The sequence below is a fragment of the Anolis carolinensis genome, chromosome 3, assembly GCF_035594765.1.
Source record: "Anolis carolinensis isolate JA03-04 chromosome 3, rAnoCar3.1.pri, whole genome shotgun sequence".
Classification (NCBI taxonomy): Eukaryota; Metazoa; Chordata; class Lepidosauria; order Squamata; family Dactyloidae; genus Anolis; species Anolis carolinensis.
Window position 1 is genome coordinate 43,532,660 of NC_085843.1, and position 27,363 is coordinate 43,560,022.

General features: G+C 38.7%; 1 protein-coding gene across 5 annotated transcripts; it reads left to right on the forward strand.

The window, feature by feature from the left end:
• Positions 1-3,695: 3,695 nt before the first annotated feature.
• tfg (trafficking from ER to golgi regulator) lies at positions 3,696-26,026 on the forward strand. Of its 5 annotated transcripts, none has more exons than XM_062974811.1 (10): positions 3,696-3,877; positions 7,278-7,390; positions 9,563-9,762; positions 13,958-14,041; positions 14,825-14,971; positions 17,040-17,207; positions 21,012-21,155; positions 22,719-22,811; positions 23,979-24,019; positions 25,220-25,278. In XM_062974811.1, the coding sequence occupies exons 3-9, from the start codon at positions 9,579-9,581 to the stop codon at positions 24,011-24,013; spliced, it is 855 nt and encodes a 284-aa protein (XP_062830881.1). In that variant the 5' UTR covers positions 3,696-3,877; positions 7,278-7,390; positions 9,563-9,578; the 3' UTR covers positions 24,014-24,019; positions 25,220-25,278. The 5 variants fall into 5 exon arrangements, with proteins under 5 accessions (XP_062830881.1, XP_062830882.1, XP_008106027.2 ...); XM_062974812.1 differs by having other exon boundaries at positions 25,223-25,278; XM_008107820.3 differs by lacking the exon at positions 23,979-24,019 and having other exon boundaries at positions 3,697-3,877; positions 25,223-26,026.
• Positions 26,027-27,363: the final 1,337 nt, after the last annotated feature.

The window sequence follows — 27,363 nt, forward strand, 5'->3', positions numbered from 1 at the left end:
AAAAAAAAGTCAATGGATACATTCAGCGGATACAATATTTATTTGATCATGCATCTCTGGAAGGCTGTCTGCCAATTAAATGAAAGGGGGTGCAGATGACAATCACTGTGGTATAGAAGATGGAGTACTTCTATTAAAATTATATTTACTTATACCGCACTTTATCTTCCCCAAAGAGGACTCAAACAGCTTAACATAAAAGCATCAGCATAACTGTTTGAAGATCTCTACTTAAACCTGGGAAAAGGCGCGTTTTGCTTGTGACCCCTTCTACATTGCCCTCTATCCCAGAATCTGATTCCAAATTATCTGCTTTAAACTGGATTATATGAGTCTTCACTACCAGATAATCTGGGATAAGCAGATAATCTGGGATCAGATTCTGGGATATAGGGGCAGTGTGGAAGGGGCCTAAGAGTAGTCAAACTAGATCCTTTGGGGTGAGGAAATGGCATTTGGGAGAGAGGCTAAGAAAGAGGGATCAGGATCATCTTCCACTCTGACTACTACAAATTGGCAAATGTTAGGAAGCTGTGGTGGCTCTAACCTCATCTGGATTGCTCTACTGAAGTGCTTTTTGTAAAAAAAGAAAATAAATTAAGTGTCAGAACACCTTCAGTGTAGATACTTCCCTGATAAATAGAAACCCAATGGTTACAAGAATAGTATGTCTGACATGTAAGTCAACATTGCATGTAACATAGTTTTAACAAAATTTCTAAAATATTCAAAGGTGCAGCTATGAAAGGGACTAGGATGTGCACTAGAAAAAGATGGAATAATTACCCTTGGACCACCAAGTACAGGGTAGGCACAAAGTCACAAAAGTATTTGATGTTTTAAATATTTTTGGGGGTTGAAAAAATTCTACATGTAATGTAATGCAATGTCACACACACACACACACACACACATATATATAGTAAGATGATATGGTATTGTAAATTAAAAACAAAAAATAAAGAAGTTCTTATTGATACCCCATTTGTTACTTTTGGTACATCTTATATAATGAATTGCAACAACGAGACATTTCTCAGCTTGTCTGAGAAGATAATGTCACACTGAAATTACTGCTCATCTATATGCATAATAAAAGTGAAGGTATGTATATATGTATGTATGTGGCTGGAGCTCCCACTTCCACAGACAGCCCCCCACTTCCTGACAGATCTCAATAGTGGTCCTTGTTAACAACAGGAAAACTAATTGAATTGAGAATTTAACCTGCCATGCTCAGCAATGTGATTTCTGGAGTTGCAGTGCCACCTAGTGAATGCAAAATAAAATTTACTGCTTAAAACTAGGCTTCTTGTATTGCTGTTTGAAAAATTCTGTAGGGTAGAAATTGGGAAAGCAGCTGTGTGTATGCCCTCCTATGCTAGTCTCTTTCATTCATTCTGGATATAGCCCTGTAACCCATGGTGACACTATGAGTACATACTCATACAGGTCTGAATTTATAACTCATTTTTATTGTATTCATAAATATTTGGTTACTTACAGAATAAAGTCTGTATGGAACAAGTGGTTTATTTTATAGCATTACATTATGCTTATCAAATTTGCAGACGATACCAAATTGGGAGGGATAGCTAATATCTCAAAGAACAGAATCAGAATTCAAAAGGACCTTAATAGATTACAATACATAGCAGAGTCCAAACTAACAAAATGAAAGGTTGTTGTATGTGTTTCGGGCTGTGTGGCCATGTTCCAGAAGTATTCTCTCCTGACATTTCGTCCACATCTATGGCAGGCATCCGCAGTGGATGCTGTTAAGGTGGTCCAGGAACTTGCTGAGTTCTTCCTCTCCATGGCTCCAAATTGTGAAGGTGTCATCTACGTATCTGAACCAAACAGTTGGCTTTTTTGGTGCTGTTTCTAGGGCAGAGGAGCCCCAAGGACGGCTAATGACTGAACAAAGGATGCCCCCCAGGCAAGAGACAAAACCTTTCCAATGCTAATTAGGGTGATTAACTGAAACATTAATGCTGGCTTCCCAGTGACAAAGGACTCTTGCCACACCCTGGACTCTCCACAGATATATATTTTTTCCTTTCCTTGCCTAGTTTATCCATGCCTCACAGCCTCTGAGGATGCCTGCCATAGATGTGGGCGAAACATCAGGAGAGAATACTTCTGGTACATGGCCACACAACCCGAAAGACATACAACAACCCTGTGATCCTGGCCATGAAAGCCTTTGACAACACATTTAACAAAATGAATTTCAGCACGGAGAAACATATGACACTAGACTTTGGCAATACAAATGAAATGCAGAGATATAGGATGGGTGACACCTGACTATAAAACAGTCCATGTGAAAGGGATCATGAGTCAACAGTGTGATGGAAAGCTTAAAAAGCCAATGTGATTTGGCTGAATCAATAGGAATAAGAGTTGAGATTGAGAGAAATCATAGTCCCCCCAGATTCTGCTTTGATCAGACCTCACCTGGAATAACCCTGTGTCCAGCTCTGGGCACCACAATTCAGGAGGGATATTGACAAGCTGGAATGTGTCCAGTGAAGGGCTTCCAAAATGGTCAAAGGTTTGGAAGCCAAACCCTATGAGGAATGGCTTAAGGAGCTGAGTAGGTTTAACTTGGGGAAAGAAAGGCTCAGAGGGGACACGAGGAAGGGGCATGCTGCATTTTCCTGCATGGTGGGGGTTGGATTGGATGACCCTTGAGGTCTATTTCAACTCTATGGTTAGCATGGGGTCTTCTTTTGCAAGATTTGTTCAGAGGAGGTTTGTCTTTGTCTTTGTCTGAAGCTGAGAGAGTGTGATGCCACGACCAGGCAGTAGGTTTCCATGGTCAGATAGGCATTGAGACCTGATCTCTAGAGCTGTACAGTAGTCCAACGCTCAAACATTTATTTTGCATTTTTGCACCAGATAAATGGCAAAAAACACAGTGAATGTTGTGGATTGATTGAATACAGCATAATGGCTACATCTATAAAGTGGCCATGTTGCCTTGGGATGTTGGGAGTCATTGCATCTGGAAGGCATCAAGATTAGGGAGAGCTATTCTGGCATATTTCAGTGAGTGGTATCCAGCCTCATGTTACCAAGGTAAGGATAAAATAGTTTTGTTTCAATTTCTCACAGCCTTTGAGTCATTGGACATTGCTGCCATAGAAAGAAAAATTATAGACATCCCTTAGTGAAGTCTGTCCAAGGCTGCATCCACACTGAAGAATGAATGCAGTTTGACACCACTTTAACGGTCATGGTTTATTGATATAAAATTACTGGGTATGTTCATGGTGCTCACTATAACCTGCAATGTCATTGGAGGAAGGGCTATTGGTGTCTCCTTAGTGGGAGCTATAGCTGTTTGTGGAGGCAGGAGCTTGTCTGTGCAAGTGGATACCCCAGCCACATACACACATACATTTTAACTTTTATTATGTGTATAGATTATTATTATTATTATCCCCCAATTGTAATCCCTGTTAAGGATCTGTGCATTTTTGGGAACATCCTATATTTGGTAATATTTTTTATAGTTCAAAAAAAAAAAAAGGCAGACGGCGCTCTCAATACTAAACAATGAGATCAAAGTCAACAGCAGGGAGGGGAAAAGAAGAAAGACTAGTTATGCGCATGCGTACAACGTGGGCCTAAGCGGCCTTAAAAAAACGCAGGAGGGAGAAATGGGACACCGTGTTAGGCGTGCCGTACGCGCCTGCGCAGTGCGGGTTTCCTCTGACGAAGCGGTTCGGGAGCGGTGACCCCCGCCGGCGGGTCGTGGGTGGTGTGCGCAGGCGCGGCGGCGACGGCGGCGGCCTGACAGGAGCAGGAGGGCAGGGACCGCCTCGGCAGCCTCCCTTTGCCACGTACGACGGCGGCTGGAGTAGCCTCGGTAAGGCCGCGGGCGGAGGAGAAGGCCGAGTGGGCCTCGCACCGCCGCCTCTCTTGCCTTGGTTTGAATGGGGAAGCCGAGAGCAGGGCGTCCGCGGGGCCCAGGAGGGCGCCGGGCTGGGGACTAGGCCGCGACCCCTCCTCCCTGTTTCGCACAGGAAGGCAAGGCGGCGACCTCGGCCCACCACTCACCTGCTGCCTCCCCTTATACAGCCGGACCGCTATATCCACGATCTCGGCCTCAGGGGTCCAATTATCCACGGTTTGGAAATACTTTTTTAAAACACAAGGAAACTTCCCTTTTGAAATGTTATGTCAGGGAAAACATTGCCTACGCCTTTGCGTAGAATCGAGCCTCTCTACGGATTTTGTAGTTTCTGTAGTGGGCCTTTGGGATGTGAGAGGAGAGGCGGGTAATAAATAGCGCGCCTTCTCTTCCTTCTCTTTTCCCTCCTCTTCTTCCTCTTTCCCCTCCTCTTCTTCCTATTCGTCTCTTCCTCCTCTTCTTCCTCCACTTCCTTTTCTTCCTCTTCTCCTTCCTCTTCGTCCTCCTCTACCTTTTCTCCCTCCTCCTTTTCTCCTTCCACCTTTCTCTCCTCCTCTTCTTCCTTCTCTTCTTCCTCCTCCGCCTTCTCCTTTTCTTCTTTCTCTTCCTCCTTTCTTCCCTTTCTTCCTCCTCCTCCTCTTCCTGCTCCTCTTCCTTTTCTTATTCTTTTCTCCTTCCTCCTCCTCTTCTCTTCCTTAATAATAATAATAAAGGTAAAGGTTTTCCCCTGACATTAAGTATAGTCATGTCCGACTCTGGGAGTCGGTGCTCATCTCCATTTCTAAGCCGAAGAGCCTGCGTTGTCCATAGACACTTCCAAGTCATGTGGCCAGCATGACTGTGTGGAGCGCTTTTACCTTCCTGCCGGAGTGGTACCTATTGATCTACTCACATTTACATGTTTTCGAACTGCTAGGTTGGCAGAAGCTGGAGCTGACAGCAGGAGCTCACTCCACTCCCCGGATTAGAACTGCCAACCTTTTGGTCAGCAAATTCAGCAACTCAGCAGTTTAGCCCACTGCGCCAGCGGGGCCTCCAGTAATAATAGTTTATTTCTAACCCTCCCTATCTCCCGGGGGGGGGGGGGGGCGCTCAGGGCAGCTTACAGACATAAAACATAAAAACTGACAAATATTCAATGTCATTTCAACAACATAATACATCTATACAAATAAGTTAAAGTAGAATAAAACAATGGCTGATAATCTGGCAGTCAACATCATGGAACATACAGTCAAGTAACTAACTTGTACAAAGTATAAAAATATAAAAAATATAGCTCTTCAATATTACAATATTGTCAGTTTCACTCCTCTTAAAGTGGTAATGATGTTACTCATCCTCCTCTCCATAGGCAAGTGAGCAAAGGTGGGGTTTTAACTCTTTCTTAATTTCTTTGTCCTCCTCCTCCTCTTCTACTTCTCTGCTGAAGTCCTGGAACCAAACCCCAGTGGATACCAAGGGCCCTCTATTCAAACGAAATATCCCTTTTACCAGTTGCTTCAGTAGTGTTTTGGAATTTGAATTTTAGTCATTTTAGTCTTGAAAATGGGGTCCAAGCCTCAATGTGAAATTTATTTATGATTTTATGTAACTGATCATCATCAGCAATCACTCGTGTCCGAATATGATTGCCTTCCAAGTGTGGGATCTTGGTGGTGGGTCCATAGATGACTATGGAGACCTCTTCTTGACCTGCATGTTCTTTTGCAGTGAGGGCATTGTTTCCCGATAACTGATACACTTACACTAAAAACGGCTTTCTACACAATATTTTTTGTCTATGAAACAAAGTTTGTGTAAAGTTGCCCTCAGTGTGTTAAGATTATGTATCCATGGATTCCGCCATGCATAGCTTGAAAATATTTTTTAAAGAATCCAAACAGTAGAGCTTGGCGTTGCCATTTTATATAAAGAGTACAGTTTTATTGCATCATTATATATAACATGGCACTTGAGCACCCACAGATGTTGGTATCTGTGAGAGGTCCTTGAACTACATTCAAATGGTTATCGGGGGTCTGTTATACATTGGAATTGCAGTTAAAAAGGTGTCACTATCTCAGCCACCATGTGAATGATTTTGGATTTTGGAGCATTTCAGATTTCTGGATAAGGGTTACTTATTCTGCACTGTATTTATTTTCTTTGGAGTTGGGTAGTGGTAGATGTAGCAATAGTAGCCTGTTGCAACATTCAGTGAATCAGTGCCTTTGAAGTGCCACAGTAACATTCCTGAGGCTGCCTGATGTGAAGGAGCAACAATTATGTTTTTTCAGTGGCCAGTGATCAGTGTACTATATTTGTGTCCATTAGCTATGGTTATGGCTTCAGGACTTGTCCCAGTCCAACAGTTTAAGCTCTGGAAGAAGGGAAGGTGTTTGGGGTATGGTTAAAAACCTCTTAGACTAGGAATTCTGCTTTCAGTCATGCTTGCCCAGTGTAAATATTCATATTTATAACAGTAGGAGAGACCAAGGTTGCAGCATTTCTGTCAATGCTCCTTGCTGTGGCAAGGGATCTGTATCAATCTAACGATACAGTTTTTAAAAATACATCATTTTGGTGTTTAGTCACTTGGCAAAGTGAAGCATCCTAAGGGAGAGTGAGCCAGCAGTTCTTACTTTCAAATTTATTTTTCTTTTGACTATTTCTACAATGAAGAAGGTGTGTAGTTATGTTTCTTTATTGATAGTGAAGAGCCCTGCAGTGTTTTATACAGGGTGTTTGAAAAAGAACTCCCTAGTTTTAAATATAAATAAATTAAAACTAGGGTGTTCTTTTCCAAACACCCTGTATGTTAAAGAAGAAGAACCATCTCCTTTAAGAAGTACAAAAGCCAACATTTAAGAAATGTTTTCAAGGAATTATCTTTCTCTCTCTTGCAAAAAAAAAAAAAAGGATTTCAGAGCTCTGGCATGAGTTAACAGTAGGCATGTGTACATACAAATGGAATGTGCATATGTAAAAGTGAACAATGCATAAACACAACTTTTTCTTGGCTTGATTCACTGCAGCAAGTGGCAGTGTTGAATTTATCTTTTAGGGAAGTGGTGTTGAGATGTTTCTTTTATTTGGTACAAGCCCTATTGGATAGATTGGTAAAATGTCAAGTATGAATCACATTATGGCAACCTGATGATATGCAATCTCTGTTAATTTTGTTGAGATGGAGTGATCCCCTCAATCCTATTGCCTTTATCTGGGGGGGGCAATCCTATTGTCCCCCCCCAGTTTTATTTTAAAGATGCAATTGTATCACTAGCTTATATATAAATTGTATGTACAAGCTTGTTACTGACTACGCCTTATTTGTAAGAGGCTGAAACTAAACTAAACTGGTGTTCCAATACAGATTCCACACACCACTGCCTATTATATTGGATCATCAGCACTGTATGGCGGGACATCATATCTCCAGCTGAAAGTAAAGAAATAATCTCACTTTTTGCTATATTTGCGAGACAGGTAAGTTCCACATTTGATTTGATTGCTTAGAATTTATTTGTTAGATTTTTTAATTAATCATTTCTTAGTTTTCCATTATTAGTTAATGGAGATAAATGTTATCTTAATGTTTACAGTGAAGTTGCTGTTTCCCCCTTGAAATCATTAGATCAAGATTAAGTGATTCAACAACTCTGCCATCTGTAGTAGAAAAGCCCAATTTTGTGATACTTGATTGTTTAATGATAATGACTTTTGGAAAATAGCTACTTCATTTCAAAATATTGAAATGGAGAATGCTTGGAGGCAAGCGGAAATGAGGTTTAGAACATTATAACTGCAAGCTGAAGTGCCATTTCCCTAAATTTTAAGTATTGTGCTTGAACCTTAAGCAGCTGTTATTCATTTGGGTCCAGTTAGAACAGTGGTTCTCAATCTGTGGGTCCTCAGGTGTTTTAGTCTATAACTCCCAGAAATCATAGCCAGTTTACCGGCTGTTAGGATTTCTGGGAGTTGAAGGCCAAAACAGGTTGAGAACCACTGAGTTAGAAGATCTTTATGTTCTAAGGAAAAATAAAGTAAACCTTGTAAGTCTGAGATTAGTCTGCAGATTAGGAACATTCTTAGTATTATAATTCACCTGTTCATGCTAAAAATGATATTTTGAAATGTGATCAGCTTCCAGTATTTAAAAATTTCCTTCTAATTTGACTTGAAGTAGTTCAAATAGTGATCTACGTTTAGTACTTTTATAGAAAGCTGGAACTATGTGCCTTTAGATCACCCCAAAAGAGAACAAAAGAACTGAGCAGATAGCTGTGAGCGGTTTGTATTACAGTAAAATCAATCCTGTTTGTATTATGTTGATAGTCGTCCCATATATAAGTAATTTAGAATGGTAGGATATATTGTGCTTCACAAAGATCAAAAGTATAGTGACCTTTGGTATCCCCCCTCCCCCCCCCCCCCCCCCCAATATGGAGAGACAAGTCCTATAACATAAAACGGTGTAGTAAAGTAGTGGCAAAATCCAGGCTTGCTTTTGGATATTATATTGTTCAGGAATATTTTCAAACCTTGGATGGATACAAAATCTGTTGATAAGGAGGGCCACCTGTATTATATTTCTGTCAGTCTCTCTTTTATTTCACATAGTCAGTTCTTTATCTAGAGTAGTTCCAGAAATATTCATACATAACTTGAGGTCAGAAGTATTTTGGAATTTGGATTTTTCAGATTTTGGAATACTTGTATTTGCATATATGTACATCATGAGCTCTCTTGGAAATCGGATTCAAATCTAAACACAAAATTCATTTATGTTTCATATATACCTTGTACACATATAGCCCGTATAAATTAATTTTGTACAACATTTCCAGTAATTTTGTACGACATTCTGAATAGTTTTGTGCATGAAATCAAATTTTAATCAGAACCATCAGAAAACAACACTTTTTGATTTTGGAGTATTCCAGGTTTCTGGACAAGGGAAGCACAACCTATAGTAGATCTAATGTGTGTACAGTTTTCTTCTAGGTAATTATCTTAAATTTCACAATATTTCTTTCTTCCCAGAAGCAATTTAACTTTGTTTTGAATACAATTAGCATACAGTATACACAGATTTTGCATTTGTGCATTTGGCCAGCCACCGATTAAGAATACAGTAGAGTCTCACTTATCCAACATAAACGGCAGAACGTTGGATTAGTGAATATGTTGGATAATAAGGAGGGATTAAGGAAAAGCCTATTAAACTTCAAATTACATTATGATTTTACAAATTAAGCACCAAAACATCATGTTTTACAACAAATTTGACAGAAAAAGCAGTTCAGTACACAGCAATGTTATGTAGTAATTACTGTATTTGCAAATTTAGCACCAAAATATCACAATATAGTGAAAAGATTGACTATAAAAACATTGACTACTAAAAGGCAGACTGCGTTGGATAATCCAGAACATTGGATAAGTGAGACTCTACTGTATATATTTTTAAAAGTTTCAAAAACAAATATTTGTGTTGTTTGTTAATTTATATAAGAGACACCATTTTACTACACCATTGTATACAATAGGACTCATGCATCCACAAAATACTGAGTGCCCATTGTACAAAAAGTCCACTTCATTCTATCATGGGTGATCCTTAATGTACATTTCTTTTATTCCTTATAACTCTTTAAGAAGAACGGAATCAATCATGAATGGACAGCTGGATTTGAGTGGAAAACTCATAATTAAAGCTCAGTTGGGTGATGATATTCGGAGAATCCCCATCCACAATGAGGACATCACGTATGATGAGTTAGTGCTGATGATGCAAAGAGTTTTTAGGGGGAAACTTCTGAGCAATGATGAAGTCACAATAAAATACAAAGATGAAGGTAAGATTTTTGTTTTACCTAACAGTAAATTGAAATTTTCTTTTGGTTTCTTCTGGTTATAGAATTTATTTACTTAATTACTTGAATTTTTAAGTAGCAAAAATTGAAGTAGCTAACTCTCCATATGGACTCAAGGCTATTAACAATAACATGACACAACAGAATAGAATTTAAAAACAAGACAAATACACAGAATGTCACCTGTTGGGGGTGCTTTGAATGTGATTTTCCTGCTTCTTGGCAGAGGGTTGGACTGGATGGCCCACGAGGTCTCTTCCAACTCTATGATTCTAAAACGATTTTTAAAAAAATATTTATTTCACGGATACAGACGTTAAAATACAATGCAAATAGAATTAAAATTACATTTAAAAATGAAACATTCCTACCCAATCCCTCCCACAACATCTCATTCCCTTAATGCCTGTTGGTAACAGATATGTCTTCACCTGCCTGCGAAAGGCAAGCATATATGGGGCCATCCTGGTCTCTCTAGGGAGGGAGTTCCAAAATCTTGGAGTAGCCACCAAAAAGACCCTCTCTTGTTCCCAACAAACATGCTTGAGAGGGTGCTGAGACAAAGAAAGGAGGCGCTCTCCAGATGATCTTAGTATTCTAATAGGCTCATAGAGAGACACAGTCCTTCAAATAACTTGAACCCAAGCCATATATGGCTTTATAAGTCAAAACCAGCACTTCGAATTGTACCTGGAAATGGGTTGGTCACCAATGGAGCTGATACAACAGGAGAGTTGTGTGCTTTCTGTCACCAGCCCCAGTTAATAACCTGGTTGCTGCTTGTTCGAATGTAGCTCTCCCTCTACTGATCTGCCTTAACCTATCCAAAGCAGTGTAACTTTGAAGTTAATCAGGGTTGTGCATTGTTTCATTGCTCATTGAAAGACCATCAGTGAATAGAAGGAATTTTCTGTTGGGACTAAGACTGAAACTTGGGTTCCCACTACTGGACTAATTATGCATTAGAACAGCTTTCGCTGTGGCACTGCCTTCCTCAGCATAGGAAAGAGGATTTTACTATGTAAACCCCGTGTTAGTGGACCATTTACTGCTATAAGGAACATCTCAAGAACACCTTTAGACAGTTTTCACCAGTCTCTGAAAGAAAATTATTTAACAGTTCTCGACAGAGACATAGCACTGAAGTAATCCGAATATAATTTCTGAAGTGTCTTATAGTTGGCAGTGAAATTAGGATGGGTAGAAAAACTAAGGTTTTGGTTTGTGTCGAAAAATGAAATGGCCTATAGTAATATATACAGTGTGGTTAAAATCTCCAATGTACATAAAACACCTTGACCATGTAAATAAGCATAGAAGGATTGGATAGAGCAGTGGTTCTCAACTGATGGATCCCCAGACGTTTTGGCCTTCAACTCCCAGAAAGCCTAACAGCTGGTAAACTGGCTGGGATTTCTGGGAGTTGTAGGCCAAAACACCTGTGGTCCCACAGTTTGAGAACCACTGGGGTAGGGGGTAGACTAGTGGTAATAACCACAGCATGAAGCAATTATGAAAGGCTTTCACTGTAAGCATTTGCAGCATTTCTCTGTATGTGTACCAGTGGTATCTGTAGATACTGTGATAGTATCTGTAGATACTGTAGATCTGTGTGGTACTGTGATAGCTGCTTCATTTTTTTTATTTGGGGTTTGAGTTTATTTTGGTTCCTCTAATCTAAAACCTAGTGAAACCTCTGCCATCATCTGTGTTTCAACTCACTATGAAACATATACCCCTTTTTAGTGACTTCTGAAGCTTATCTTTGGTATTTTCTATCACCGAGAAAGCCTTTATTCCTGTCATATATGCTTCTGAGTCCCCTTCGGGGTGAGAAGGGCGGCATATAAATGTAGTGAATAAATAAATAAATTCTGTGGATAGGGTCACTGAGGGTGCATCTACACTATAGAATTAATGCAGTTTGACACCACTTTAACATGTGACTCAATGCTATGGAATCTTGGAAACTATAGTTTACTGAGGTATCAGCACTGTTTGACAGAGAAGAATAAATGCATTGTAAAGCTACAATTTCCGTAGCATTGAGCCATGACAGTAAAAGTGATGTTAAACTTAATTACTTTTTTGCTTCAGGATGATCTACAGTGCCCTATATCCCAGGATCTGATGCCACATTTTCTGCTTTGAATTGGATTATAGGAGTCTCCACTGCCATATAATCTGGAATATGCAGATAATTTTGGATCATATCATGGGATAAAGGGAAGTGTAGAAGGGGTCTTAGAGAGGGATTCTGATTAGATACCAGCTTCTAATCAACATATTTAGAGATATAGAAAGAGTAATGCTCGTTCAAACCCGAAGCCGGTTTAGTCCAGCATTCTGTTTACGCAGAGGGAAAGCACATGCTTATTGGAGGCTCCCTAGCAGGACATGATGCAACTGTAATCCCTTCTAGTACTCCCCTGCAACTGATATACAAAGATGTACTATCTTTGGTTAGAGCAGGTGATTTATAGTCATCCTAACTAAGGCACCTTCTATACTGCCATATAAAACCCAGATCATCTGCTTTGAACTGGATTAAATGAGAGTGTAGACTCATATAATCCAGTTCAAAGCAGATCATGTGGATTATCTATTTGATAATTTGTATTATATGGCAGTATAGAAGGGGCCTAAAAGTTCCTGTTGATCATGACTTCCAAGTTGGTTGTATTTTTTTATAGAGCTGCTATGTGCACAGGTTTCGATTTACATCAAACTTACATTCCTGGACTTACGATGTAAATTGAGACTCCCATAAACGTGGGAGGCAATTGCTTAGAAAATAGTTGGGGGGTGAAGGGTTGCATTTTAGCAGAGCTGAAGTAGCCATGAAGTTAAGCCTTTGTCAGTTTTAAAAAGTGTCACAGCATAAAATGTTTTTAGGCAAAAATTGCTGATCCCAAAGGGACTTGGCTAGGATTAACCCCACTTCCCATCACAACTCCCCCACCTAAACAGAGGAAACTGCATTTGAGATGGTAAGACCCCAGTTTCTCACTCCCTTCCCACTCCAAGCACTGGAGACCTTTTTCCAGCCACACCAGAACTCCATGGTTCCAATTTCTTTATCCCACTCACAGTTCACTTCCTTTCAGCAACACCAAGATTGTACTTCCTTACTCTCCCTTTGAATTTATCCAATTTTAAAAGCTAAAAGAAATCCACTACAGTTAGCTTTTATTACAGTTTAAATCCCTACTTTTTTCTGGCATGCACAGGCAAGCTAGAACAACCAAACTTTGTGGGAGATACTTTATCTGTTTCTAGAAAAGACTTTGCTTGAAATGTTGTAAATTGGGATTATGCATATTGGGACTTGCCTTTATTTATTTATTTACTGTATTTCTGTCCTGCCCTATCCCAAGCGGCTTACAGCTTGGCACTGTAGATATTTCTATGATGCATAAGGTTATATCTTTTCAGAGAATTTGAACAGGAACAGTTTAAAAGTATTAGACATCGTCTTGGGTAGAGGTGTATATTTTCACTTACTATATTTTGTTCATGCACAAGAATAAATAACTTCAGTAATTTCTCCCTGCTATGCAAAATTATCAGAATTATTTGCATAAAACATATTATTTTCTGTGCAATAATGGTATTTGCAGAAACCATTTCTTTTTGCAAAGCAGGTTTTTTACTTTTTACTTGAAAAATATGTTGCTGCATACACTATGAATCTAACAACAACAACAACAACATTATTCTTATAACCCACACCCATCTCCCAGAAGGGACTCGGGGCGGCTTACATGGGGACCATGTCCACCATAAAACAAGGAATACAAAGATACATAATTAAAACATATAATAAACATTACAATTAAACAGTTAAAAAAGTAAAAACATCATAAAATAACATCAATCAGCATCAACCTATTATTTGACTGCTCTTTTGCTTGAAATGGCACAACCTAATATTAAAGGAACAGTTTTCTAGTTTAGGGATTTGACTGTTAAAATCAATTAGGGAGTGAGATTTTTCTCTCCCACCTCTGTTCTCTAAAAGGGCACAGTGTTTATTTTGATGCTATGACCATGAATCTTAATGTGCTGTATATTATTCTATTATGTGTGCTTTAAATTATTAACATGAACCTGCTACACGACTCATATTTTAACTGATGTTCTTAGATCCCGATTCCATGTTCTCTTTATTTGACAGATGGAGACCTTATAACAATCTTTGATAGTTCAGATCTATCTTTTGCTATCCAGTGCAGTAGGATACTGAAACTGACATTGTTTGGTATGTACATGTGCTTCTGGAGTCATTCAGCAGTTTTTATGTTTCTTCCTCCCCTCCTGATTATCTTAGTAACAAACATCCCTTTATTCATGTAGTCCTGTAGTAATTCAGGTAATAGACATTACAATAAATCATGTCTTGTACTTTAGAGAAGTATGTTTAATTTTAAAATGCTAAATTATAGAATTACAGTGTTCCCTCACTTATTGCGGGAGTTACGTTCCAGGACTACCCGCAATAAATGAAAATCTGCGAAATAGGGACACTATATTTACTCTAAATGTGTAGGAGAGCAAACCACAGACCACTTACTACAATGCAGTCTGTACTTAATTTTTGCAATTACAATATACAGTACACAGGCAGAGAAGAAGACCCCTTTTTTATTTCCAACCCTTTCCTACCCTCCCCCTCCCTTTTTCTCCCTCCCCCCCCCCCCTTCCAAAACCCTTTGCACACTGCAAAATCCCGCGAAACAGCAAAAATACAGTGATAAATGTGTACATTAATATTAATTGAAAACCCACGAAACAGCAAGGGAGCAAAAAGTGAACTGCGAAGTAGCGAGGGAACACTGTAGCTATAATAAAGTAGTAAGACAATGGGGAGGAACCTGTAGCATTCCAAAAGTTAGGACCACAAGGCATGCTGTCTGTGTCTGTTGGTTGTTTCTCACTCTTCCTGAGATCAAAAGAATGCTATAACTCTTAACTGTGGTGCATCATATTATGATAATTGATGTTTGTTCTATGAAAATTAGTTAGCATTATATCTGTTTTATAGTTAATGGACAGCCAAGGCCTCTAGAATCCAATCAAGTAAAATACCTCCGCCGAGAACTGATAGAACTTCGTAACAAAGTGAATCGTCTGCTGGATTGCTTAGAGCCACCTGCTGAGCCAGGGCATTCTACTAGCCTTCCTGAAAATGGTAAGTTAGCATTGGTCCTGCTTAAATATTACTTGAACCTTTAAGACATTGTGTAGGTGCACATATATGCACATGCCATATATGCCTGTACAATATTGTTTTCAACTGGAGTTTGCCTGGCAATTATGTCTGTAATGCTGTGGACCTTTAGTTTTTTTTTTTAAGTGCTTACACTTGCCATTTCTGTGGCCCTTGTTAGGACTGGTTAAAAAATAAACTGTGTCTAATTGAATAACAATCAATTACATATGAGCATCTCTATCTAGTCATGCTATGAAATAAATACTCTTAATAATATACTCCTTTTTGTTGGTTGCTGTCATGTACTAAGATATTCACCTTACCCCATATTCATCTTCCCAGCTCAGCTGTGACTGTGAGGAGAAGGTTCTGAGTGAACTTTGAGATCTTTTGAACAGTTTGAAGCCTAATTATTGGAACATCTTGTCTTATGGCATATTGCTCTTACATGTTAGTGCTATTCATGAAAATGTTTCCCATTCTATTATTTGTGAGAAAAGTAGTCTTCATAAACAATCAAGAAAATGCATTAGTGTATAATAAAGTTCACTTCTCTACAAGGGTTGAGAAAAACCAGAGAAGGTAGAGATGAGTGTATCTGAACTGACAAGGGGTCTCTGAACATAGTGGGGGTAAGGAAATAGGGCAGTGCTTCTCAACCTGTGGGTCCCTAGATGTTTTGGCCTTCAACTCCCAGAAATCCTAACAGCTGGTAAACTGGCTGGGATTTCTGGGAGTTGTAGGCCAAAACATCTGGGAACCCACAGGTTGAGAACCACAAACTAGGGGGAGAAGAGAATATCTGAACTGTGGTAATGCTGTGCTTATTACTAGTAATTTTATTTCTAACCCGCCTCCTTGTGGCACAAGGCGCGTTACAACATACAGTAGAGTCTCACTTATCCAACCCTCGCTTATCCAACGTTCTGGATTATCCAATGCATTTTTGTAGTCAATGTTTTCAATATATCATGCTATTTTGGTGTTACATTTGTAAATACAGTAATTACTACATAGCATTACTGTGTATTGAACTACTTTTTCTGTAGAATTTGTTGTATAACATGATGTTTTGGTGCTTAATTTGTAAAATCATAGCCTAATTTGATGTTTAATAGGCTTTTCCTTAATCTCTCCTTATTATCCAACATATTCGCTTATCCAACGTTCTGCCAGCCTGTTTACGTTGGATAAGCAAGACTCTACTGTAGCTAAAAGAATAGGAGCTGGCATGTGAAAAACATCTTTAAAAAGCCTCTTTGTGATAAGCTTTTAAAAATGTGTATACCTGTAACTACAGTATAAATTAAAGCCCTTGCACATTGATTTACAAAGACATACGGTACTGAAGACTGGATTTGGATTCAAATGAGTTCCCTAATATTTGGCTGAATTACGTGGCCATCATTGTGGACTGTTAAGCTCCTTTGAGTCTTTTCATTTTTATTAAACAAGAGCTTATTGTAGCTGATAGCAAAATCTAAATCAAACTGAGTAGCTAAATATTTTTTGTAAAGCAAATTAAGTAAATTATACTATATGGTTATATGTTACTAGTTTGTTTGTATTTTAGAATGACCTAGAACATAAGTTCTACATTTTGGCAATATCATTCTGTAGAAAGTCTCCTCCCCCGTTTGGTGATTATCAGTCACATTGTAGATGCAAACATCATATACTTCTTGTCTAAAAATGTTCAGCTGTTTATACAGTATCCTTGTACTAAGACAAAGATTATATGTCCCTTTAATCAGCTGCAAAATACAGGAACTTGATATGCTTCCTTTGGCTATAGTTATTTAAAAAAAATAGAGCATGTTGTGGAATATCTTACATTGTGTTTTGCCCTTTTTTAATACTGCTTGTAGAAGAATTGAAGAAAGTAAAAGCCCCAAAATATTGTAGTTTTTCTAGAATCCTAACAGATCATTACAATTCAATTATTTTTGAGGAGCAGAATGTCTTTTTAAGGATCAGCATAATTCTAAAAACAATAATTTTATACCAGTCATCTGAAATCCTCTGAAATTTTCCTTCTGTTTTACAGATGTTGCAGAGGGTAGAGAAGACAAGCCTACTACTACGGACTCCACTGTCAAGCCTTCTACTCAAGTTATAGCAGCAAGTATGTCTGCCTTTGATCCATTAAAAAATCAAGATGAAATCAACAAAAATGTCATGTCAGCATTTGGGCTGGCAGATGATCAGGCATCTGGTAAGAATATATATTTTATTGAAATCCTTGTTGAAATTTGGCCATATATTGTGAAGATTTGTACAATGAACATGGAGGAAGTACCAGATTGTTTCATTACATTTAAAAATATTGGCTAAACAAGGCAAGGTTTATCAAAACTGAAAACAAGTGTACAGTATAGCATTGAATTAGATACTCATTCTTATGGTATCCTCGGCCAAATAAAGGAGTTACTGAAATCTTAAATTAAATAAAAACTTATGTACGGGATATGATGGTGTTGGATGATCTTTGCATATCTGCCAATAGCTCTTGTTTCCAGTGACTTTTTGGTCTGTTGGTGAAGTGGTTATATAAGTAGTATGTTCCCAGTTTCAACAACTATTTCATGAAAGTCTCTTTTTAATGTAGGTTGATGTCTTGTTGGTAAAAAAAAAAGTACTAGTATAACTGTTTAGGTGTAGCAGAGAATGGAATGCAGTACTTCTCACACAGTGATCCAAAATCTCTCAAAACTTGTCTTCCTCTTGCAACCTCCTTTCCTTCCAAAATGACTATATAGGGCTCGGGGAGAGCAAGGGACAGTGGAGTGGTGTCCCTATAGCTGGATGCACAACAAAATAGCTTCTGGAACTTCCAGAGGGACACCTCGAAATTGTGTGTGTCCAACTGTAGGGATATAGCTAAATACTTCTCTAATGTTCCTGGGCTACAATGGGAGAGAAAAATAGTTCCACTGTGACAGGCCTTTACACCGTATTTATGAGTGCAGTATCTCTCCATTTGCCCATAGAGATAACACTGAAGTCTTATAAATTTTTTGGGGTTCTTCTGTCTCTCGTGCCATAATTCTAGAGGGAATTACTAGAGACCTTCTAGCTTTTTATATTATGGATATAGCAGGAACAGTCTGTGGCTAGGCGCTACTGCCAGTTAAGAATATGGGTTCCTTTTGTTATAAGCATAGCTTACACAAACTGAAAAGGGATGCTGTGTTAAAGGCTCAAAAAGCAGAAAATCAGTCCAAGTAGTTTCTCAGTGCAATGCTTTTTTCTGTATTGTGTGAAGGGCAGAATGGCTCGAAGGATTGTTGTTGATATGTTCATAGCACACAGAATTTTCATGGCACACTCTGGAAACAGGACCAAAAAGGTGGCTTTGCTGGAACAGTAGTCATGCAGCCAAAGAGTACACTGTCACTTAACCTCTGAATATGTCAGGATAAGGAGATGAGGTCACAAACTTCCTCTGGAATATAGTGGCCTTTGTCCCCTGCCTTCAGCCTACTGTGAGTAATACAGGAGTAGCAAACACCTAGTATAGGTGCTCTACTTATTCATTCTTAGTGTTTGTGAAATGAGGAAGCTTTCCCTTTCTCTAGACTTTTCAGCAACCTGTCTGAAACCTTTGCTGCCTTTGGCTTTCTCCAGAGTTTAAAGTGTATTCATACTTTGTAACATGTATGGTCCCTGAACACATTTTTTTGTGGATTGAAGCTTTCCACTTGGTTTTCTTTCTGCTGAATTTATCAATAATTCTTTGTATCACTATTTTATAATATTGTTTGTATTTATATTATATTTTATATTTCATTATATGTGAGTATTTTAGATATGCAAATAATTTATCTTAAAATCTGTTTTGATCTATGGAGCTCATATATTCTTATTAAATGAATAATATATGTCCAAGGCCGAAGCCCTCACAAATACATGTAGATAATAACATTATGTTGCATCTACTTACATTTCTATGAGGTTGAAGAAGCCTGCCTGCCTGAAGGAGCAAACCCTCCACTTTGTTCATTCTTCCTTATTTTAAGAGATCAATGTATTTGAAATGATAGAGAGTGTCAAGTTTATTAGGTTTGTTCTTGGACAGATTACTGTGACTATTAAAGGTATTCTCATTTGAATTGTCTCTGTAGTTTCACAGTTGCGTTGATCTGCTTCACTTGGTGCAAAGTTAGCTCTTGTCTGAGGCAAATTAAGCATATTACAGCTGTCCATGTTGATTGTACTTTGAGTGATGAAAATTGATCTGTCAGAAAGCAGTCAGATGACCAGTTCATGACAGCTGTCACATAGTTTGAATTTGCTGTGTGCTCAGCGCTGACCTTCAGTTGCATAAATTTAGTCTCCTGGTTCTATAAAACGTGAATATATTGGGAATATTCTACTCTGGAACTGAAAATAGAAAATTCCTGAAGATCAGCAGGAATAATTACCCTAGTGACAGTAGGCTTGATCTGACAACTAGAGCATAAGAAAAGAAGGAAAAATAATGGGGATTAAAGATGTGTGCTTGTAGGAGGAAAAAAAAAACCCTGTTTCCTGATTTGTGCATCTTTATAACCCTGAAAGAATAAAATGGTAGAAAATCGGAGCTGGAGATTACATAATATTATTTGCTCTGTTTTTTAAAGATATATATATATACACACACAAAGAAATCCTCATAGGGACTAGTAGATACATATACACCCTTCACTATATTTGAGGTAGAGGAACAAATAAAGTTGCTTTGGTATAGGTGAGGGAGGATAAGTAAGCAATGTAGACTCACTAAAATCAGATCGAGATAGTTCAACCCTGACTATTCACTTGTGGCAAAAATATATGTGATAATACTTCTGAGACATCCCTCAGGCAGTGCTTTGAAATGATATAAAATGCTTCAAAATTAGTTTGACCAAAGGCAATCACAGAAAAGAACAAAACAAATTACCTTTGGCAGATGACAATTCTGCTAGATGTAGACCCCAGCATCATTTTTGGGATTCTTAATATGCTCCAAATTCACTCCCAAGGGGCATAGATGGCATTTTCACTATATTAGGAGGCTTTCTAGGCCCCATGGGCTCAAAAATGAGTTTTAGAATTTATTTGAAAAATATATATATTGCCCTCAAGCACTAGTGGGTATGGGGCACACGTCCCCCACATTTTTTGAAATAGGAAATGAATTGTGCTTACTCCTATTGAAAAAAAGTGTTTTCCAGGTCTTAAAGTGGCACAGTGAGGCACTAAAACATGGCAAAAATGCTCCCATGCGTTTTTGTGAGAATTTGGGAGAAGAAATTAGTGCTTTTGTGGACGGGTGCAGTGGAGGAGTGCAGCCCTGCAAGATGTCCTGGGAGCAAATGTAATTCCCTAGGCTTCCACAGTTGCCCACCTTCTATACTATCACAGTTACTAACTACATCCTCAGTACCTCAGTATATACCTTAAAATAACTGCTGCTCAAATTGCAAAGTTGATAAAGCATTTTTTTAAAAAAAATGTATCAGGCAATTGTAGTTTAGTGGAAATTATTACTTTTTCTTCTAAGACCAGGCATTGAACTCATAATAAAATAAGTTTAGAAATTCTGAAAAAATGTAACAAAGCCCTTCAACACATCACACATAAACAAGCCAAATAAGAGTGTTTTGTTTTAAGCAGTTTATTAAGGAAGACAAGATTATCCCTTGTTGAAGTTGTCTGAACTATACTGTGAGTCCCAATGTCTTCTGCAACTCTCTTAGACCTAAATCCAGTCACTTATCCCATCTGTAATAGATCAATTGAATCAGTGGGATAAACATAAACTAATTTAACATTCATTCAATAGGTGTACTCTAGTTGGGACTAGCAATTCGCTTTATACCCCCGTTTTATTGTAAGAAATTGCCACATTTTGCAGTCTGTGCTAATTGATGATTCAGTATTAACCCTTTTGAATATGGAACCCAAGTATGCACATAAATGTTCATGAATACAATTAAGAGATAATACTGTTTTGCCAGTATTGTGTACAGGATATTTTCCCTTTCTTCCCTAGGACCCCCCAGTGCTCCTGTAGAAGAGCGTTCAGGAACACCTGATAGCATTGCTTCTGCCTCCTCTGCACCGCACCCACCAGGTGTTCAGTCCCAGCAGCAGCCACCCTATGGAGGCACTCAGCCCCAGACTGGTCAGATGGAAGGTGAGCAAAACCTATACTTCAGTTTACTGCTAGTAATGTATGGACTTGCTTTACACGTTCTACTTCCTGACATGCGCCTAACATTCTCCACTGTATGCAGATCTCTTGCTTCCTTAAACTACTCTGCCCAGTCCTTCTCACTATCACACCTTTCATGAATATGCATGTTAGTTGTCTCTCTGCCTTTGAACTCACCCAAATATACCCCTTTTAGAAAACCCGTGACTTTTCTCCTTAACCATTGTCTCCACAGGTTACCAAGTCTTAAGTGCATGTTACTGTGCTTGCTTACATTCAGCTCTCACTATGTTTGCCTTTCCTTTCCCATTCCTTTTGTCTTTCCTACTGCTAGAGTTCTGATTTTAAGTTCCTCAGGGCAGCAATTGTCCTGTGCGATAATTTGTAAAGAATCAGGTACTGTAAATTAATGACTTTATATGTCATAATACAGAGGTTTGTTTGAGTCACTTTAGTATAATTATCATTAATATAATACATATAAAGCGTATGTATCCAGGTTGCATTTTTTCCGTTCTGGCAGTGTAAATTTTAAAACACCAGATGGTGCTATTGCATTGTAACAGGACAGTTCTGTCAAGTTATGAAAGTTACCTTGCAAGAATTAGTAAGAAATAATATATTTCAGCAATGAAACATCTGATTTGTCCTGTGACATAAATGAATATTCCAGAAAAGCCTGCAGTGCACCTATGTAGATTTGCAAAGTAGAACTTATTTTTTATGTTGTGTACTAGACACTCAACAACTATGTTGTTATTATCTTTCCCAGCTATATACTATTCCTAAAAATAACTTGCACTATGAGCAGATAGTGGGTAGTAGAAGGTTGATAGATAAAATTAATTTGTGGCATTGAATACAGTAGAGTCTCACTTATCCAACACTCGCTTATCCAACGTTCTGGATTATCCAACGCATTTTTGTAGTCGATGTTTTCAATAAATCGTGATATTTTGGTGCTAAATTCGTAAATACAGTAATTACTACATAGCATAATTTCATATTGAACTACTTTTTCTGTCAAATGTGTTGTATAACATGATGTTTTGGTGCCTAATTTGTAAAATCATAACCTAATTTGATGTTTAATAGGCTTTTCCTTAATGCCTCCTTATTATCCAACATATTTGTTTATCCAACATTCTGCCAGCCCGTTTATGTTGGATAAGTGAGACTCTACTGTATTGGCAAAAACTTGTAAGCCGCTCTAAGTCCCCTCAGAGTGAGATAGAGCGGGATAAAAATAAACAGTCATGCAAAGCTGCTTCCTTGTTTCACATATCAGTATATATCCCTTTGAGAGGACTGTTCTTCCATGCAAAGGATATAATGTATTAGGGAATGTATCCTTTCACTGTTAAATTTAATGTAAAAATATAAAAGTGTTTATGGAAGGAGATTCTGTGAAAAACTTGCTTTATGAAAGGCTACTTAGTCATTCATTATATTCTAAAAATAATAACTGAAAGAATAAAATATGAGACAGATAAAACTGAAAAACACCAGTTTTAAGTTTGTAAGTGTTTAATTTTAAATTGTTAGGCCAAATATATCAACAGTATCCACAACAGCCAGGATATCCTGCTCAGCAGCCCCAAGCTCAGCCTCAGCAGCAATATGGTATGCAGTATCCAGGTAAGCAGGTGGTGGGTATGTTGGAATTGCTACATAGTATGGAATATGGTTATTTAGTTGCTTTGTGAACATATCTTTGTAGCTAGGTTCTCCTAGTAAATAAGGTTCTTTCTTGAATCTCCAGCTTCTTAACGCATGCTTTTGACAGAGCTGCACAAGTGCTCTTTTTGGAGAAGTAATCCCAAGCAGCATGGAACCATGCAACCATTTTATCAGCACTGACTGCATTGGGTTTGCTCAGTTCACAGGAACATAGTGTTGTGATGTAGGGTGGCTCCAACAAAGCTGTTTCTGCTTCTAAACAGCTCCCCAGTGATAACAGACAACATAAAGCTTACTGAATGTGTAACGTTCCTCCTCATTATTTTGGGTAGGGAATTTGCTCAAGAAATACCTTTGTGATAGACCAGCTAGAATGCTTTTTTATTAATCTGGTTGTGGAGTGTTTGCATATTAACACAAGAAGCACCAGAAAGAAGTACTTACTTGAAAATCTGCTTGCTTGCTTTTCCACTTGACCTGCAGAAAGCTTCTGGAACTCTTCAGCTGTAGTGCAACTGGTCAGACAGTCTCTTAAAGTGCTCAATAAATTAGATGAACATTTCAAACATAAAGGAATCTTTCTTTTGAAGAAAACGTGCATCTAAGTGTTTGCATCTGCTTTAGACATTGAGTTGTTGCAGCCATTAGTTATGAACAGCTATACAAGATTTAAGCCCTTACTGTGGAAGTAAATGTTAAACCTTCTTGAGCTGTTACCTACACCAGCACACACAGTGGATAGGAGTTCATTCTTCAAATTGAAATTGGCACAAAGTGTCCCCTTTCTGGGTTTAGTCTTATTACAGAGAAGTCATTCTATTTCTTTTTGGTCTTTAAGTATCCTTAGTATTGGAAGGCTTCCCCTACATAGATACTGAGAAATTGGTTTTGTTTCTTATGGTCCCCTTTGATCAGATGTGCTTAGAATTGGTCGGTTTAGCCATATTAGAAATCTAAATTTGGTAGTTTCCCTCTCTTTCAAAGATTTGCTTCCATAGTAAATTTTGAGCCCAAGTTCCAGGTGAGTTCAAAATTTACTCCAGTTTATTCTTCAGTCCTTGCTTTCTTTGTTCAGGGTCCTGACATTTTAATAATTGTTATGTATCTGGTATTTAATGCTAACAGGATTCCAGTCATTGGAGAGGTTTCATTGCAAGTAGCTTCAGGTGTGTTTCATGCTAGCAATAACTAGAATTACACATTTTTTCTCTAGGCTCTTTTGTTTTTATATGGGAAATCTGAAATTACATTTAAACACTGTTTATTAGAATGATAGATAGCAAAGCATAGTGTTAAAGACACTTAAACTATTGTCATCTTTGTACTTGTGAAAATGTCTCAAGATATTTTGTGTGTTTAAAATATGACTTTTCATGCGAGTTAAAGCTTTCAATAAAATAGGCTGAGCGTACATGAACTGACTAAAATGCAAGCATACAATAGTTGAGATATTCTTCAAGCCTTCAATATTTAATTATTATTTCATGAAACATACATGTAAGGCACTGTAATCAGCTCATATAGTTTCCTCCTCCTAACCACAATTGGCTCAGATATTATATACTAACTTGATCAAGCAGTGAGTGGACTCTCTTCCACACAATTTTTCTGTATTGGCATGCACCATGAAAACATTGCAGTTTGTTTGTGGAGGTCGTCACTTAATGCTGTAGCCAGAAGAAGGCCAGCATGTTCATGTTATTAGTCACCCTGTAGAGTACTTCTTTTGGGCTATGTTCTCTGTTTTATGCAGTGGACTTCATTGTATTTATTATTTACTATATTTACTATATTTTTATCCCGCCTTTCTCATCCTTGGGGGGACTCAAGGTGGCTTAAAAATGGCAGTACATAGTGCCTACAGCACTATGTTTTTCTTTTAAAAAGCAGTTCATTTTTCTCCACTCCATGCTAATTGAGCCTTTACATTCTTACAAGTCAAAAGATAGTCTAGTACAGACATGCACAACATCTGTTCTGGAGGCTGGATATGGCCTGCAAAGGACTTCCCTTCGGCCCCCAAAAGGCAGGCAAAGGAAGGGCTGACCATAGGAAAGGTGCGAGGCTGTCAAAGGGGCAAGGTGGCTGGAGTTCTCATCCCCTGTCGGCCCTTTCCCTGCCTGCCTGACCAGGAACGCAAGAGAAAAGGGCCAGTCAGCAAGGAGAAGCTCAGCCCCTTCATCAGCCTTGCACCACCAAAGAGGGAGCAAACTGGTGATGAGTTGCAGCCAATCATGATTAAGCACGGAGATAGGGAAGAGGAGAGGCCCCCAGAAGTTTTTAAAAAAAATATTGGCAGGTCTGAGATAGTATGTGTAACTTGCTGCTTTCACTTAAACATGTTCCTGTTTGTTTGCATTTTTCAGCAGGCTACAACCCACAGACTGCGCCTCAACAAGCACAGCAGCAGTTCCCAGCCTATAGTCAGCAGGCCTCCCAGGCTCCGGGTCCTGGCTTTGCCGGCCAGGGTCAGCAGTTGCCCGCTCAGCCTCCCCAGCAGTACCAGGCCGGCACCTATCCTGCACAGAACTATACCACACAAGCCTCCCAGTCAGCCAGTTATAATGTGCCCCCAGCCTCACAGCCTGGAATGGCTCCGAGCCAGCCGGGTACTTATCAGCCCCGACCAGGCTTCACTCCCCCGCCTGGGACTACAATGACCCCCCCTCCAAGTGGCCCTAATCCTTATGCTCGCAACCGCCCTTCTTTTGGCCAGGGCTACACCCAGCCAGGTCCTGGCTACCGATAAGAAAATTGTGTGCTGTTGAAAGGCCCCAGGTAAATCTAAGCAGCTGCTGATGCTATTCCATCCATACAGACTCCAAGGTTCTTAAAATAAAATACAAAAATTAATGAAAGGCAGAATATTGTATGGTATTGCTGTTGCTGTTTAATTTGCTGGAATAGATGACCAAACAAATCTTGTTTCCTGCTTTAAATTGTATTGGCTTTCTAGTTTAATATTGGTTCTCTGGAGACACTACCTAAATGTTTGTAAAGTAATGACATTCTAGCTTGCCCTATTAAACTGCTAGGTGAAAATCTAGCTGACTTATCTGGCTTGTTTTTACTAATAAAATGATGTACTAAATTAGATCCACTTGTTAAAAACTAAGTATAATGTATAAATTGTAACATGCACACAGAAATTGAATAAAACATTCAAACCTTCATTTAATTGTTGCATTTTTGAACTATGTGTGTAATACATACTAGCACATATAGTGACTTGTTTGAACCAAATCTTCATATAAAGATACATACTGTTCCCATATGCACATTCTTCTAATGTGTGAGTGGATAATTCCCATGACTGTAGGAGCTGAAAAATGACAATTTTAACTAGATGTTCATTTGGTGTATATCAGCACCATGTGCCGTCCGGAATGTCATGCTTGGGACAAAGGGGCTATTATGAGAGTTTATATTAAACATTTCCTAGATCAATGGGACAATATAAAGCTCATATTTGGAGAAATACTGAGCGAGTCGATTGAGTAAACTAAAGTACAGGTGTAATTCATGCCTGCAGTTGGTTTGATCTAATCCAGTATCTGCAGACTTTTCTTCTTATATAATTACACAGGCATCCCCAATCTGCTTAATTGGAATGAAAAGGATACTTTCATGTATGCGAGTGCGGTGGCACCCCTGGAACCGGAAAAGGCTGTTTGGACTGATGGGAGTATCTTATCTAAGCATCATTTAATTTTCACCTGGCAGTATTCATACAACTTCAGATGTTTTTTTATTATGTCAAAACAAAGGGTCATTTCTAAATGGAGCTGGGGGGGGGGGGGCAACGTGTTTTTAAAATTGATCATTTTTAGCCCAATATTTGCATGCACAGAAACCACACCCAGATTTGTTTTCTCACCTCTTTCTTGGTGTAAGTATAGAAGTGAAAGATTGTACAGGGAGTCTACAGCACTGATAGTGTATCTGGGAGAGAAAGAGAAAGAAAGGGAAAGATGCTATAGTAAACCACATGTTCTTTTAAGCATTCAGGAGAACAACCTCTGAGGATGCCTGCCATAGATGTGGGTGAAACTTCAGGAGAGAATGCTTCTGGAACATGGCCACACAGCCCAAAAGACATACAACAACCCTGTGATCCCGGCCATGAAAGCCTTCGACAACACATTCAGGAGAATTTTGGAACTGGCTACTGAGGAAGGTCATTGGGCAAAGCACAATTTAATAAATGTGCCAAAATGGAGTTACAGAAAACAATGTAAAAAGGTAAATGTTTCCCCTTGACAATGGTGCTTATCTCCATTTCTAAGCCAGCATCCATAGACGCTTCCAAGTCATGTGGCCGGCATGACTGCGTGGAGTGTTGTTACCTTCCTGCTGAAGCGGTACCTATTGATCTGCTCACATTCTCATGTTTTCAGATTGCTAGGTTGGCAGAAGCTGGGGCTAACAATGGGAGCTCACCCTGTCCTGCGGATTCGAACTGCTGACCTTCCAGTCAGCAGGTTCTGCAGCTTAGCAGTTTAACATGCTT